The sequence below is a fragment of the Colobus angolensis genome, unplaced genomic scaffold (genome assembly GCF_000951035.1).
Source record: "Colobus angolensis palliatus isolate OR3802 unplaced genomic scaffold, Cang.pa_1.0 Scaffold287, whole genome shotgun sequence".
NCBI classification, from domain to species: domain Eukaryota; kingdom Metazoa; phylum Chordata; class Mammalia; order Primates; family Cercopithecidae; genus Colobus; species Colobus angolensis.
The window spans coordinates 1428760-1445698 of NW_012116121.1; the positions used below are offsets into that span (position 1 = coordinate 1428760).

The window sequence follows — 16939 nt, forward strand, 5'->3', positions numbered from 1 at the left end:
CACATACCGTATTCTCTCGTGCCACCCACCCTGAGGGTGCATAGTAGGTCCCACCGTCCCTGCTTCGGAGCCTGTGTCCTGAGCCAGCCAGTTCCTAAGTGCTAGCACCTGAGCTTTAGGCCAGCTCTCCCTGCAAACCACGAAAACAACGACCCCGTGACTGGCACTCAGTTCCTGCCCCATCCCCTGGCTTTGGCGGTCTCTGACTTCTTGCAGCTCTGCTCAGCGTTCAAGGAGCAGCTCTGTGTGGATCCTAGCGAACGGAGTAAACTTTGTTAGTTCCAGCCATTTCACGTGGTGTGTGGCCTCACATTCTGGGAATGAGTCTAAACTGAACTTAGCCTCAGCCAATGTTCTTCTCCGGGGTCAAACTCACAGGTTGGGCCAGACTGGAGGATGATGGAGGGACTCACAGTTCTTGGGATTTTCTGGGAAATTGTGCTCCCTGGAGTTTGTCCGGGCTGCTGACTGAAGGAAACGCGCCCTTGCTGATTCCTCCGTGGGTCTTGCTGCCAGAGTGAGTTAATCAATCTGCAGGAGCCACGTTGGCTCAGCTCTGTGCCCACAGGAACCCAACCAATCCAGGAAAGCCTGTTTCTGTTGTGTGTTAAAAATCCTGTGATGGTGAGATAAACTACGCTACTAAAACATTCTTTTCTGTGTTATAACAAATTCATCAGAGCAGACCGAGGACAGAGCAACCTCTATAAAACAATCCCACAAGGACTCTCGACTAGGAGGTCAATAGAATTCTTGGCATCCAGGATGACTGACCGGCACTGAGGTTTCTTCCCCTGAACAAGGGTCTGGCTGATTGGCCCTTGTGTGGACACCAAGGACCCACCCTTGGCCTGAGGCTTTGTGGGAGGTGGAGGCAAGAGCGCTTTCTTTCATTTTCTATTCTTTCTTCTGTTCAACACCCAAAATAAACAAAACAACCAGTGCAAAAGTGGAGTTTTCTCACAGCACCCCTGCTCCATGCTCCTTTAGGGGTGCCTGCTCCTCTCCTGGTAGGAGACAGAAGTGTCCTTCGTTAAAGTATCTTGGGCCACTGTCAAGGCCTCGATCGGCTAAGCCCACAGGACATCGAACTCTCCAGTTGTTAGTGAGAGCTAGGAGAGAGGTGGAGGTGCAGCCAGTGCCAAGCTGTGGGAGGAGAAAGAGAAGAACGATATGTCAAGACACTAAGAAGACTCAGGAAGTGCCCCGGGACCTCTCACTCTGGGGAAGGGCAGGTTGTGATGGTAACACAGCAGAGGATGTAAACCTCCCCTAAGAGTTACAGGATTTAGAAAGAAGGCTCAGCACAGGGGCACTTGGAACTTTTGTTTCAAATCTAAAAACCTAAGGACAACCAGCTGGGATAAACACAAGCCTCTGCAGCAAATGGGGTTCCCCTCAGGGTCCCATAGCCAGTGCGAGCTTAGCACCCTCAGCTGGGCAACTGCCCACCCCGGCCTTTCCAAAAGACTCTCTCAGTCCAGGACTCACCCTGCGCATCCCTAACCCCAGCCCCCCCAAGTGCAGCTTCCTGGTCTGCTGCTCCTCTTTCTTCTTTTTGCAAGGTCAAAAGCCAGGAATAACCTTTCTACATCCCTGGATTTTCACTGGGTGATGAGAGTTTGGATCGGTGTCGCTGCCAAATCTCATGTTGAGATGTGATCCCCAGTGTTGGAGTTGGGGCTTGGTGGGAGGTGTTTGGGTCACAGGAGTGGATCCCTCCTGGTGCTGTCCTCACAATAGTGAGTGCGTTCTTGCAAGATCTGATTGTTTAAAAGTGTGTGGCGCCTCCCACTCTTGCTCACGTTCTTGCCATGTGAGGATCCTGCTCCCGCTTCACCTTACACCATGGGTGAAAGTTCCTTGAGGCCTCCCCAGAAGCTGAGCAGATGCCGGCACTATGCTTATACAGCCTTCAGAACCATGAGCCAATTACACCTCTTTTCTTTATAAACTACTCAGCCTCAGGTATTTCTTTATAGCACTGCAAGAACAGTCTAACACAGAAAAGTGGTACTGAGAGTGGGGAATTGCTATAAAGATACCTGAAAATGTGTAGGCAACTTTGGAACTGGGTAATGGCCAGAGGTTGGAAGAGTTTGGAGAGCTCAGAAGAAAACAGGAAGATGAGGGAAATAGTTTGCGGCTTCTTATAGACTGGTTAATGGTTGTGACCAAAATGCTGATAGTGATTTGTGCAGTAAAGTCCAGGCTGATGTGGTCTCAGATGGAAAAGAAAAACTGATTGGGAACTGGAGCAAAGCTCACCCATGTTATGCCTCAGCAAAGAGCTTGGCTGCATTGTGTTCATGCCCTAAGGGTCTGTGGAATTTGAACTTGAGAGTGAAGACTTAGGGTATCTGGCAGAAGAAATAAAAGTAGCAAAGTGTTCAAGATGTGACCTGGCTATTTCTAACAACTTATGTTCAGATGTGGAAGTGAAGAAATGACTTAAAGTTGGAATTTATATTTAACCCTTTTCTTGGTTACCCCAAGAATACTCACCAGAGGCACTTGTGGCTGCAGCATTTACTCTGAGATAACTTTGCCATGAGCTATCTTGCTTTTATTATTATTTTCACATCACTCTAGTACATTGACTTTGGAAACAACAGACATCATTCTATTTAGGACATTCTGGTTTTTGTTAGTGGTATTTCCATGTACAAAATGTAGTAATTTTCAACTGCTGAAAATGTCAAATCCTAGAAAATGTAGCATTCCTGCATGTGATGTTAACATTGTTCTTGAACAATTGTGGGTCAAAGATTCGTTTGATGAATCTGAAATAGATGATTCTGATGATTCAGATGATTCTGATGTTCTGTTTAGAAAGAACTCCATGAACAGTTTTTATATTTTATTTTCACATTGAAAATCAGTCAGATTTGCTTCAGCCTCAAAAAGTGAGTTTATGTAAAATTAAATGAGCGCTGGCAAAGAGCTGCACTTTTTTTTTTTCTAAATGGGAAAAAGATTAAAAGGAAAGCAGAGCATAAAGTTTGGGAAATTTTCAGCTTGGCCATGTGGCAGAGAAAGAAAAATCATTACCAGGAGAGGAATTTGAACAGGTTGCAGAGCAACCGCTTGCTAGAGAGACTTGCATAACTGAAAGGTAGCCTAGTGTTAAAAGCCAAAAAAATAAGAACATGGTCTCGATGGCATTTCAGAGACCTTCGAGGCAGCCCCTCTCACCACAGGCCCAGAGGCCTAGGAGGACTAAATGGTTCCATTGGCCAGACCTGGGACAGCACTGCTCTGTACAGCCTCAGAAGGCTGCTCACCACATCCCCACGGCTCTAGCTCCAGCTGTGGCTCAAAGGGCCCCAGATACAGCTCAGTTCACTGCTTCAGAACTTGCAAGCTGTAAGCCTTGGCAGCTTCCACATGGTGTTTAGCCTACAGGCACACAGAGTGCAAGAGTGAGGGAGGCTTGCCAGCCTCCACCTAGATTTCAGAGAATGTATGAGAAAGCCTCAGTGCCTAGAAAGAACCTAGGGGTGGAGGGGTGGAGCCCTCACAGAGAGCCTCTAGTAGGACAGTTCAAAAGGAAAATATGGGGTTGGAGTCCCCACATAGAGTCCCCACGGGGCACTACCTAATGAAGCTGTGAGAAGGGGGCCATCATACTCCAGACCCCAGAATGGTAGATCCACTGGCAGCTTGCATCCTAACCTTGGAAAAGCCATAGCAGTGGAGCTTCCCAAGGCCTTGGGAGCCCACCCCTTGCAGCAGTGTGCCCTGGATGTGGGACATGGAGTCGAAGGAGATTATTTTGGAGCTTTAAGATTTAATGATGCCTCTGCTGGGGTTTAGACTTGCATGGGGACTGGAGCCCCTTTCTTTTGACTGATGTCTCCCTTTTGGAGCGGGAGCATTTACCCAATGTCTCTACCCTGATTGTATCTTGGAAGTAAATAACTTGTTTTGATTTTACAGGCTCATAGGTGAAAGGAACTCATCTCCAGATGAGATTTTGGACTTGGGAGTTTGGAGTTAATGCTGGAATGAGCGAAGACTGGGGGACTATTGGAAAGGCATTTTTCTTGTTGTTGTTGTTGTTTTCTTTTTTTTGAGATGGAGTCTTGCTTTGTTGCCCAGGCTGGAGTGCAGTGGCACTATCTCCGCTCACTGTAAGCTCCGCCTCCTGGGTTCATGCCATTCTCCTGCCTCAGCCTCTGGAGTGGTTGGGACTACAGGTACCCACCACCACGCCTGGCTAATTTGTTTTTTTTTTTGTATTTTTAGTAGAGATGGGTTTTCACTGTGTTAGCCAGGATGGTCTCTATCTCCTGACCTCGTGATCTGCCTGCCTTGGCCTCCCAAAGTGCTGGGATTACAGACATGAGCCACCATGCCCAGCCCATTATTGTATTTTCCAATGTGAGAAAGACATGAGATTTGAGGGGCCAGCAGCAGAATGGTACAGTTTGGATACGTGTACCCGCCCAAAACCCATGTCGAAATGTAATCCTCAATGTTGGAGGTGGAGCCTGATGGGAGGTATTTGGGCACTGTCCTTGCAATAGTGAGTTTATGCAAGATCCAGTTGTTTAAAATGTGTGGCACCTCCCCTGATCCCTCTTGCATCTGCTCTGACCACACGACCTGCCTGTTCCTGCTTCACCTTCTGCCATGAGTAAAAATTCCTTGAGGCCTCCTCACCAGGTGAGCTGATCCTGGCACCATGCTTCCTGTACAGCCTGCAGAACTGTGAGCCAATTAACCCTATTTTTTTTTTTAAGTAAATTACCTGCCACAGGCATTTCTTTATAGCAATACAATAAGAACAGCCTAGTACAGGTAACCAGTTCAAGGTCGAGCACAACTGTAACACACACACACACACACACAAACAAAAACAAAAACAAAAACAGAGGCGTGGGGGAACAGGAGGAAAATGCATGGAGTCTCCGATCCCAGTCAGATGGTGAAGTGGGAATTCATGCCCAAAGTCAATGTCCATGAACCTGTCCATGAACAATGTCCATGAAATGGACTACAGCAGGCTGCCCTGCTCTGTGGAAAAGGGAGGGAGGATGAAGTCATGCACTTCCCCTTGTCAGATCCCTACTGTCACGGCCACTCGTCAGGTCAGGGCATCAGGTCAGTCTTTTATTCGAGACCAGGGCTAAGTTGCTCTCCCAGGACCAGAGGAGGAGGAGGCTCCTGTTGAATCTGAACTATTCTGTCCTTACAACAATCACTGTTTTCATATTTTTTTCCTGCAGCTTATTTTCTTCTTCCAACTTTCCTTTTTTATTTTTCACTGGAGAGGAACACCAAATTTTTTTTTAATGGAACTTGTCTGAAGGAAAAATAAAAGCTCAAATGTTAATGTAGATGGATCGATTACAAAAAAAAAAAAAAGTTGCCACTGTTGTCTCCAAGAGCCTTTATTGAAGCCTTCCTCGCACCTGAGCTCCCTCTCTGGCTACTGGAGGGCCAGAGGAGTCTCTCCCAGCGACTTTATCTGCTGACCCTGGCTCCTGGCTAAGTCCCTCAGAGCTGGGCTGGATCCGGCTTCAGCCTTCTGAGTGCAGGGCAGCCACGGAGATCATGAGCGGCTCATCAGCACCACCTACTGGATGCAGTTCTTAATCAGCTCATGAATGGGCATTGCTCACCTTGACCTTGCTTTTAACCAATACATAGCTTCCTCTATCTACAGTTTTCATACTCCATAATGTATTTGTATTGTCAAATGAGTGGCTATAGCTATGATTATTTGTATAATGACTGTATTGTGATATAATTCTTATACCTTACAATTGATCCATTTAACATGTGCAATTTTAATGGTGTTTTAGTATATTCAGAATTGTACAACCATTGCATAATCGATTTTATAACATTTTCATCACCCCAAAGGCACCCCTATTCATTAGCATTCCCTTCCCATTTTCCCACTGAGTAACCACCAATCTACTACTTTCTGTCTCTTATGAAGTTACCTACTCTGGACTGTTACGTAAATGGAATCACAATACGTGGCCGTTGTGTCTGGCTCATTTCACTTAGCACAATGTACTCAAAGTTTGTCTACATTGTAGCATGTGCCAGTACTTCATTCCTTTTTATGTAGGATGAAAATCATTTTGTATAGCCAAATAATATTTCAGTGAAATATACATTTTATTTATCCATTCATTCATTAATGAACATGTCCTGTTTCTGCCTTTTGGCTACTATGAATAATGCTGTTATAAACATCGTGTACCAGTTTTTGTGTGGACATATGTTTTCACTTGTCTTGGATATGTACTCAGGAGTAGAATTGCTGGGTCATATGGTGACTCTATGTTTAATAGATTAAGGAACTTTCAGACTGTTTTCCACAGTGGCTGCAGGCTTTTGACTTCCCATCAGCAGTAGATGAATGTTCCAATGTCCCTACATATTTGTCAAAACTTGTTAGTGTCTGGCTTTTTAGTTCTAGCCATCCTAGCGGGTAGGAAGTGATGTCTCATGTGGTTTGATTTGTGTTTTCCTGATGGCTAATCATGCTAAGCCTAAACTTTCCATGTGTTTATTGGCCATTTGTATATTGTCTTTGAGGAAACATTTATTCAAATCCTTTGCATACTTTTAATTTGGCTTTCTTTTATATTGAACTGTAATTGTTATTTATATTCTCAACATAAGTCCTTTATCAGATATATGATTTGTAATCCACCCCCCACGCACATACACATTCTATGTGTTGTCTTTTCATTTTCTTGGTGGTGTTCTTTGATGCACAAATGTTTTTATTTTTGATGAAGTCCAATTTATCCATCTTGTCTTTTAGTGTCATATCTAAGAAACCATCACCTCATCCAAAGGTAGGAAGATTTACAGCTATGTTTGTTTGTTTGTTTGTTTTTAGTAGTTTTATGGTTTTAGTACTTTCATTTAGGTCTTTGATCATTTTGGCTTAGTTCTTATATATGGTGTGAGGAAGGGAGTGAAACTTTATCATTTGCACGTGGATATCCAATTCTCCCAGCACTATTTATTGAAAAGACTATTTTTCTCCCATTGAATGATCTCTGCACCCTTGATGAAAATCAGTTGATCATAAATGTGAGGATTTATTTCTGGGTTTTCAGTTCTATTTGATTGATATGTATGTGTGTCCTTAAGCCAGTTCACTCTCCAGAATATTTATAATTATTCTTAAACTTTACAATTTCCTCTCGATTATTCTCCAGCAAAATTCAGACTCTTATTAGAACGTTTTGATACATTCTCCTGCTTCAAAAAGAGGAAACTTCCAGAGGTTAAAACTTCTGCCCTGAATGCCTGCCCTTCCCCAAACTTACCCTTCCTCCCCGTCAGTGTTCAGCACCAGTTTCCTCCCAGATGCTGCTATTGACCATCCCCACCCCATGATGGGACATGGTCTGCATTTCACGGCATGTCTGACTGCTTTCCTGACAGCTGGTGAGCTCTCTGTCCGCTTGGAGCCACACATTTTTCTATAGCTCTTTGCTTAGGTCCTCAACCGCTGTGAGGCTTCCAGTCCCTGATGACAGTTGAGGAAATTCAGGCTCAGAGAGGTACCCGAAGGAGCACAGCTGGGATCTGGCAGGGCTGAACTTGGTGCTGGCCCTCCCGACTGTTAGGCCTGTGGTCTCCCCATAATGCCACCCCGACTGCACTGCTTTATCCACATGCCCTCACCCAGCATTGACTCTCACTCTGCCACCTTGTTTTGTGAACCCAGGTTCTCTGTGGTCACTCAGAGTTTGTGCCAGGTGAATCCTAACTGAAAAGTTCTTGAAGCCTGAACATCCCTGTAGCATTTCAGTGATGATCTGACGGCAGGTAGAACAGCCTGGGAGTGACTGTCCTTTTGGGCATGGGATGGATTGACCCCAAGTGCTAAGTGACACTCTGGTTAGGGAGATGCACTCCTTCTTGCCATCTGGGACATTTTCAGTAGGACCAGATGTTTTGTTGAAAGTGAATTCCTAGAAGAGACAGAACACAGCTCCCTGTGCACAATTTCATTTCAGATGCCTGTGCAATGTGTTGGGGGGCTCATCAGTTTGGATGCTCCCCAGCTCAGCTTTGCTCCATGGGGGCTTGAGGCCAAGGGATGGGCAGGGGCATGGAGGAAGATTCAGCAATGCATTTGGGAACAGGTGGAAAGTGATGGAGGGGCCCTGCATGATACCCCGACAAGGGAGGAGGTCTGGTTGGAGAAGCAGGTGGGATCCACCATGTAAGTCCTGGGGGCCATGGGGATATTTGGTTTACCACAAGGGCAATGGGACCTCTTGGAGGAGCTAAAACAGGGAGTCTTGTGATCTGCCCTACCTTTAAAAAGATCACCCAGGCTGCTTTGTGGAGGGTGGATTAGAGGAAGCCGTGAAAATGACAGAATGAAAAGTAAAATATTCAACCAACTGCTTTTCAAACAGCCTTGCAGATGCTCCATTGTAAAATAAGCAGCATTGGCGGGGCCACATCCGTGCTGAGCGTCCTCTCGCTGTGAGCACACCTGTCTCTCAAGGTCTCGGGGATGGCACCGAGACTTCACCAGCCTAGTTCCCCTTGTTTTCCCTGCAACCCCTGCTCACCTCCACCTATGGAAAGGTGGGCGTTTAAACAACCATAGATTAAACAATTATACTTTTATAATGTAAAACATCTCAAACATTTAAAACAATAAAAGATGGGATTCCAGAGACAAAACTAACAGAGACAGGCTGGGTTAAACTCTCCCCTCCTTCCTCCTGCTGCAGGAGGGTGGGTTTGGCTTCTAAAGTGGAGCCCAGCTGGTCTCCTGGGGATAGCGGGTGGCTTTCCTAGCCAAGAACCTGACATCAGGGGTCTGACCAAGGGCTGCAGCCCCCTTGGCCCTTCCCACCCCTCACTCCCTCCCTCCTCTTCTCCAGCCTCTGGTGGCTGGGGCTGCACTGGGGGAGATGTTGCTAATGGCCCCTCCAGATGTGCAGGTGGCCCCTGGGCCTGATGCCGGCAGCTCCCACTCCAGACAGGGCTCTGGGGGGCCTCTGTGAAGGGGTGACCCTTGCCCACTTTGCCACAGGACCTTCCTGTCGGGCGTCAAGGAGGAATGCTGGCTCTCAGGCTCTCGAGGACACCCAGGTGGCGTCATTCCAGCTGTGGATGGGCTGGGGAGGGGAAAGGAGCGAGGAGGCAGGGTTGTGGATGGGTCTCTCAGAGACGGGGTTTCACCGTGTTGGCCAGGCTGGTCTTCAACTCCTGACCTCAAGTCATCCGCCCACCTCGACCTCCCAAAGTACTGGGATTACAGGCATGAACCACCACCTCAGACCTGTTTCTTCCTTTCTTGTTAAAGTATTGTGATTTCAGGAGCCAGTGGAAAGAATCCCCACAACACTGGATTTTAGGCATTGCTCAGAAATTCCTTTGTCTAGTGCAGTAGTTCATCACACATAGAAGATTTTTGCATGTTTGTTTTCGGTTCTACTTTGCTCTTTTCTGTCTTGTAAAGATCGTCCTTCACTCCTGGGCAGCAGAACTGGCCTCCCTAAGGGGCCAGAAGGAAACACCTTATCCTAGGAATAAATGGAATGATGTTATTTAAAGATGAGCTTGTTAACTCGATTTTTGTCTTATTAAAATTCTTTAGCATTGGAAATAAAGTGTTTGGGGAAAGACGTAGCAAAAAACAACATGTTTGGTTCTACCGCCTTGTGTTATTTTATTCCGACTGACTGGAGGCAGCTGTGTGAGATAACAACCCTTCTTGAGGAATTTGGAAGGTCCAAAGTCCAGCAACTGGTGCTGATTTTCATTTGTTCCTCCTGTGTCAAACCCTTCCAGGCTGCGTCCCTGCTGGCCGTGCTGCTGCTGCTGGAGGGAGGCATGTTCTCGTCACACTCCCTGCCCCCGGCGCTGTTAGAGAAAGTCTTCCAGTACATTGACCTCCATCAGGATGAATTTGTGCAGGTAGGGGAAGGAAACTACACACAGAATGCATGGATTACATCCTTTGGTATTTGGGTGAGACAATTATTTGCTTGGAGATGTGGATATTTTTGCCTAATTCCATTTAAAATGCCTGTGACTGCTCATTGGGTTAAAAATCTTCAGTATTTATTAGATGGATGGAAGAGATCCCTCCTAGCCATTCCTTCTGCAAAGGGCACTGTCTCTTCATATCCAGCACACTTGATCCAGGGATGTCCACGCAGAGATGACCAGCACCTCCGCTGAGCTCGAGTCTGCCCTGGTCCATCAGGTCGCCCATTCCTAATGCCACCTGACGTTATTGTAAGGCCTAGGAAGAGCTGGGGAGCCAGGGAGCTCTGCAAAGTTCAACAGCAACGTGGTCTGTTTTGTAGTATGTGTGCAGTAGGCATTTTATCTCCTCCATTCATTCATTCATTTATTTAATTTATTTATTTGTTTTGAGACAGAGTCTCACTCTGTTGCCCAGGCTGGAGTGCAGTGGTGAAACCTCAGCTCACCACAACTTCCCAGGTTCTGGTGATTCTCCTGCCTCAGCCTCAACCTCCCAAGTAGCTGAGATTACAGGCACCTGCCAACATGCCCAGCTAATTTTTGTTTTTTCAGTAGAGACGGGATTTCCCCATGTTGGGCAGGCTGATTTTGAACTCCTGACCTCAAGTGATCTGCCCTCCTCGGCCTCCCAAAGTGCTGGGATTGCAGGCATGAGCCACCGCACCTGGCCCTCTTATTTTTTTGTTATTATTTTTTGAGACAGGGTCTTGCTGTGTCACCCAGGCTGGAGTGCAGTGGCACAAACATAGCTCTCTGCAGCCTCGACCTCCTGGGTTCAAGTGATCCTTCTGCCTTAGCCTCCCAAGTTTATAATCCTCTGCTTCACCCCTAATTCACCATACAGGGTCTGTACATATACGGGGTGGAAGTGGGGTAAAGTAGAGGGAGGGTGAGGTGGAACGGCAAAAAGAGGGAGGCCTGGGGAGGAGGAGGAGACAGGAGGAGGAGCGGGAAGGCAGGAGCTTGCCGGAGCCCACAGATTCACCAGCTCCTCCCCAGCCCCACTCCCCTAAGCTCTCTTGTCCTCTCTGTGGCCGTCTGGTTCCATCCCCACACACCCCCACACATGTGCACACTGATGTGTTGTCCGTGCTCACCAGACTGGGAGCTCCTTGAGGTCTCCCTGAACTTTGTACCCCAAGCCCCCTAAGTCCCTCAAACATACCCAAATCTACTGAACTTAGGGAGAAGCCAGCAGTCTCTGTTCTGTAAATTCCAGTTTAAAAATGTAAAACACAGTATTCATTAGGGTTAGATAAATGCCTTCATAATAAAAATGAAAGCACTACTACCAGGATAGAGAGATCAAACTCAAATGAGTCAGGAAGAGAAGTCCAAGATCAGTAAATCTGTGTAGTTTTTCATAAAAATGCTGACTGTCTCAGTATGAGCCACTCAGGTTCCAACCCGGTGTGTGAGTGGTTCTTATCAGTCATTCATATCCGCCAGCACTGCTGGAGTGGCCGCCAGGTGCCCGGCACCATGCTGAGTCTTGTGCACACGTTACCTCAGTGGTCCTCACCATCACCCTATCGTTAGGGAGCGTTACTTTCTTGTGCAGATGAGAAAACTCAGGCTGAGGGAGATTAAGGAATATACCCAAAGTCACACAGCTATGACAGGCTGAGTTTAAGCCCGAGGTCACAGTGCCTGCGGGATCCTAGGAGCGCAGGGAGGGGCCGGCCGGGGAATCTAAGTGCAGAGCATGTCAGAAGGGACCTGCAGCCCAGCGGAGGCCACTGTGGGGTTCAGTCATGGCCGGGAGGCTTCCAGGGCCAGGTGTGGGAAGCAGGGAGTCCTGGAGAAAGCTGAGAACCCACCAGCTCCTCAGTTCTTAATAATTAGAAATAGTGGGTGGGGACTTGCCCTTCTTGACAGCCCTGGTGAACCCAGTGAGGACCCAGACCATCCTCTTTCTCCCAGCCCACCCTGCCTGACCTTCTATACTAACCAGGTGTCTCTGGCCTCCGGGTTCCTGATTAAAACCCCAGCTATTCTGTCTGTTACTCTTGAATGTCACAGTGTTCACTGGCAGTGTCATAGGTCCTCAGGTCCTCAATCAACAGAAGAGCACGTGGGGACTCGCTGTCTCCTGTCCTCCCCTCGCTCCCCCCAGAGCGGATGTGGAACCCCCATGCTAATGGTCTGCTTACTCTTCCTTCTAGACGCTGAAGGAGTGGGTGGCCATTGAGAGTGACTCTGTCCAGCCCGTGCCTCGCTTCAGACAAGAGCTCTTCAGAATGATGACTGTGGCCGCGGACACACTGCAGCGCCTGGGGGCCCATGTGACCTCGGTGGACATGGGTTCTCAGCAGGTGCTGTGGTGCTCCCTCCCACCGAGGGAGCAGCTACTTCTAGATGTCAATTGTGCCTTCCCGGGGGTGGCAAGGGAGAGGCTCACCCTGATCCTCAGCCAAAACCCCCCAATTCCTAATGAAGATGAAGCATTCCCTTGGTCTCGAATGAAGCCGTGTTATTGCTTTCCGGTCATATCAGGACTCCAGGGGTGGGATGGGCTCTTAGAAGCCAGTGCAGATGACAAGTGAAGGTCGCTTTATTATGGAAAGGACCCCCTTGTACTCTTCACTTCCTGGACACAAGGTTCCAATTTCTTCTTTAAGGAAAAGGAAATTGTCCTTTTCTTTAAATTCATGTGCATCTTTCTCAAAGGCATTGTATCTGGAGCTGTGTTTTTTTCATCAGAACCATCTCTTAGAACTCTACTCTATCATGAATGTCTTAAATCTAAGCACCTGCTGTGCTTATTTTAGCACTGAGGAACCTTGGGATCGTCCACATTTTCTAGAATTTGTCCACTTAATTTAAGCCACCTAATTTAAGCCAGTTGTCATTTGCATTCTTTTTTTTTTTTTTTTTTTTTTTGAGACAGAGTCTTGCTCTGTAGCCCAGGCTGGAGTGCAGTGGTGCGATCTCAGCTCACTGCAAGTTCCACCTCCAAAGTCCCGGTTCAAGCAATTCTCTTGCCTCAGCCTCCCAAGTAGCTGGGATTTCAGGTGTGCACCACTACGCCCAGCTAATTTTTGTATTTTTATTAGAGACAGGGTTTCACCATGTTGGCCAGGCTGGTCTTCAACTCCTGACCTCATGATCTGCCTGCCTTGGCCTCCCAAAGTGCTGGGATTACAGGCATGAGCCACCGTTCCCGGCCCATCTGCATTCTTACTGAAGAGCACATTCAGCTAATGATGCTAATTGTCAATGTGGATCTAAAGAAGCACTTTGCTTTTAATTAGGTTTTATATCTTAATTAAAAGTGTCTTGGCTGGGTGCAGTGTCTCACACTTGAAATCCTAGCACTTTGGGAGGCTAAGGCGAGCGGATTACTTGAGCCTGAGGGTTTGAGACCAGCCTGGGCAACATGGCAAAACCTGTCTCTAACAAAAATACAAAAAGGTAGCCAGACTTGGTGGCACACGTCTGGAGTCTCAGCTACTATGAGGAGGCGGAGGTAGGAGAATCACATAAGCCTGTGAGTGCGCCACTGCACTCCAGCCTGGGCGCCGGGACTGAGACCTGTCTCCAAAAGAAAAAAAAGTGTTTCATGGGACTCATTTTAGAGATGGAGAAACTGATGCTCAGAAAAATGACATGGGCTCTCCAAGGACCCAGGGATAGCCTGGCCAGGACTCCCAATATCATGTCTTTGAATTTTCTGGAAGAACAACGCAGCATTTTAAAAAATGTGATTCCTGATCATTTTGCAGCTGCCCGATGGTCAGAGTCTTCCAATACCTCCCGTCATCCTGGCCGAACTGGGGAACGATCCCACGAAAGGCACCGTGTGCTTCTACGGCCACTTAGACGTGCAGCCTGCCGACCAGGGCGATGGGTGGCTCATGGACCCCTACGTGCTGACGGAGGTGGATGGTCAGTGAGGCGCCCGGGCTACAGTGCGGAGCTGCTGTGCTTGCAAGATTGAAGGGGTGAAGATGTGGCTCTCTCCCTGGGTTTTGGGTCTCTCCCTGTCATTAAGAATGCATAGGTCCGGTGCGGTGGCTCATGCCTGTAATCCCAGCACTCTGGGAAGCCAAGGTGGTTGGATCACTTGAGGTCAGGAGTTCAAGACCAGCCTGGCCACCATGGCAAAACCCCATCTCTACTAAAAATACGAAAAAATAGCTGGGCATGGTGGTGGGCGCCTGTAATCACAGCTACTTGGGAAACCAAGGCAGAATTGCTTGAACCTGGGAGGTGGAGGTTGCAGTAAGCTGAGATCACACCATTACACTCTAGCCTGGATGACAGAGCGAGACTCTGTCTGGGAAAAAAAAAAAAAAAAGCCTGGCATGCTGGCACATGCTTGTAATCCCAGTTACTTAGGAGGCTGAGGCAGGAGAATCACTTGAACCTGGGAGGCGGAGGTTGCAGTGAGCTGAGACGGCACCATTGCACTCCATTCTGCCTGGATGATGGAGTGAGACTCCATCTGAAAAAAAAAAAAAGAATGCATAGAGAGGCGGCTCTTATAGCCTACTGATTGGTTCCCTGAGGCCGGTTTTCTTTCATTTGTGAAAAGAACAACACACTTTTGTGCCCCTGGATGGAGGTTCTTGAGTTGTGAGGAAAACAGTTGTGTAGGCCACGCACTTTCCTTTTGAACAGGATCAAATGTCATTCGCATTTTATAAAGAAAAAGAAGAAAGGTGAATAGAGATATACGCACATATTTTTTTCATTCTTCCACTAATTGTAAAATCCCAAAATGAGAGGCTACGCCGCATGGCACTCTGCAGCAAATCCCCGGTGGGTCTCTTCAGTGAACTTGGATAAAATAGCTAATTATTGTTAAGGACAGCAGGATCTGTCTATTGCAGATTTACTTGTCTTATCTGACTAGCTGACGATGGTACTATTTGTCAGGGAAGAGATCCAAGGATCTCTTGTGTACAGTCTTATTTGTACATAAGAAATCATACTTTGCAATGTCATAGCAAGATTTGTGCCTGGAATGTTATTATAGAAAGTACTGTTAACATTAGTACCCATGAAACAACATTGGTTTTTAACTCACGTGGCAGAGGTGTCCACACTTCTCTGAACATTCTTCTTCCCTTTGTAAAGGGAAACTTTATGGACGAGGAGCAACCGACAACAAAGGCCCTGTCTTGGCTTGGATCAATGCTGTGAGCGCCTTCAGAGCCCTGGAGCAAGTAGGTGACAGCGGTGTCCAGGAGGGAGGAGGAGGAGGATGGTAACTACAACTTACTTTGAGTTGTTTGCTGTGTTCTGAGCAAACTGCCTTAGGTCACTTATTCACTCCAACAATCTTTGGAGGTGTGTGCGACAATTGTATCCATTTTACAGATAAGGACAGTAAGGCTTGGGAAGGTCAGAGAACTTACCCAGAGCAGTACAGCTGGTGGCAAGGCTGATACTTTGAGGATGGATTCCAGCCTGCACTTTTAACCATGTTAAAAAACAAGACACAGCCAGAGACACAACAAGCCTGTGGCCAAGCTGCTATCTGACGGGACTTGTCCTTTTTTGTTTAATCCTTATTTTATCTTATCTTGTCTCTTTTAATCTTCTTTTTCTTCTTATCACAAAGTATGATTTATTTGTTAGCAGAGACAAACACACATTTTTAAAATGTATCGGCTACTTTGCAAATGATCAAGATAGGAATCTCCATGACATTCCGCAGGAATCCTTGGATCTCTTCCCTGAGAGCACAGTGGTTCTCTTTAGATGTCCAAATAAGGGCTCTGGAGCAGAGGCAGGGGTACAGATTTGAGGAGGTGGGACCCCTCTTTCCGGCCTCCAGAGGACCCAGGTTTGTACCTTTAACTATCTCATGTTTCCACACAAGGATGGTTTTATCTCAAGCCACTCTTCTCCCCCTCCTAGCGAATGTACTTAGACGCCAGCAGAGGACTGGATCTGGCTGTGTGAACTTAGGCAAGTGACTTGAACTCTCTGGGCCTCGGGTTCTGTTCTGTGGAACAGAATCCGGTCAACCTTGGGATATGGTTCCATCTCCCCCGTCCAAGGCTGCAAGGCCCTGAGGGCTGAGGGGCCTCCCTGGCACCCTGTCCTGCAGAGAAGACCCGGGCTTCTGGGGTGTCTTTTCCTGAAGGTTATTTCATTAGGTGCCGGGGGCTTCCCTCTCAGAAGTTGATTTTCTCCTGAGACATAAGCAGATGGAGGGACTTAAGTACTCTGACTCCACTCCTGAATCTCACAGAAGACACGCTCAGGAAATCAGCACAGGTCTCGGCGGCGTCCTGCTGACCACTGCAAAGGTGTCTTATCCATGAAGCTCACACCAGCTGTGCCCTGACATTCCATGTGGCTTTGGTTTCTTTCTCTGTCTCCCTCCCTGTTTTTCCTTCTCTCCTTTCTTTCTCTCTCCCTCTCTTTCTCTTTCTTCCTCTCTCTCTCTCCTTCTAAGGGATAGCAATATTTATAAGATTGTTCCGATAAAAAAGCCAAAATCTGTTTTGCTTTATAAATTTCAGCTCTGAAAATTACACAATCACAAAGAAAACAGAAGAAATATTCACTGCCCTGGACACGTCAGTTCATCTCTGAGCCTCACTCTCCTCGTCTGTGATCAAAGTGGGAATGGCAGTTTCTACCTCACAGGCTTGCAGGGATTCAGTGAAGAAATACCTGCACTGGGGGTGGTGTGTGGGGTCCTTCAAGAGTGTCCTCTTCTTCCTCCCTCCCTCCCTTCTTCTCCTCTGCCCGCCTTGCCTACAGAGCTCTTAGGACACATTCCCTCCCTGGGTTATTTTCTAGGAGGCAGAGTGAGTACTAATATCCCTATTTCACAGGTAGAGCAGTGAGCTCCCAAGGGGAGGCTTGGCAAACCCAGCTGCTAATGCATGCGGCCTGCCATGCTGAGTGCTATGGGTTTGTATTTTATTAAAAGTGACTTGCCAGAAAATTCTTAGGATTTCCAACTACTCTTCAGCAA

The 16939-nt window shown here is 47.3% G+C and overlaps 1 protein-coding gene across 1 annotated transcript in view; it reads left to right on the forward strand.

Annotated features, from left to right (window-relative positions):
• The window catches only part of CNDP1 (carnosine dipeptidase 1 (metallopeptidase M20 family)), a 49326-nt gene that overhangs the window by 10992 nt on the left and 21395 nt on the right, over positions 1 to 16939 (forward strand). The window contains exons 2-5 of the mRNA XM_011948923.1: positions 9799 to 9924; positions 12165 to 12314; positions 13725 to 13887; positions 15082 to 15170. Coding sequence (XP_011804313.1) covers positions 9799 to 9924; positions 12165 to 12314; positions 13725 to 13887; positions 15082 to 15170 — 528 coding nt within the window. The remainder of the gene's footprint in view (positions 1 to 9798; positions 9925 to 12164; positions 12315 to 13724; positions 13888 to 15081; positions 15171 to 16939) is intronic.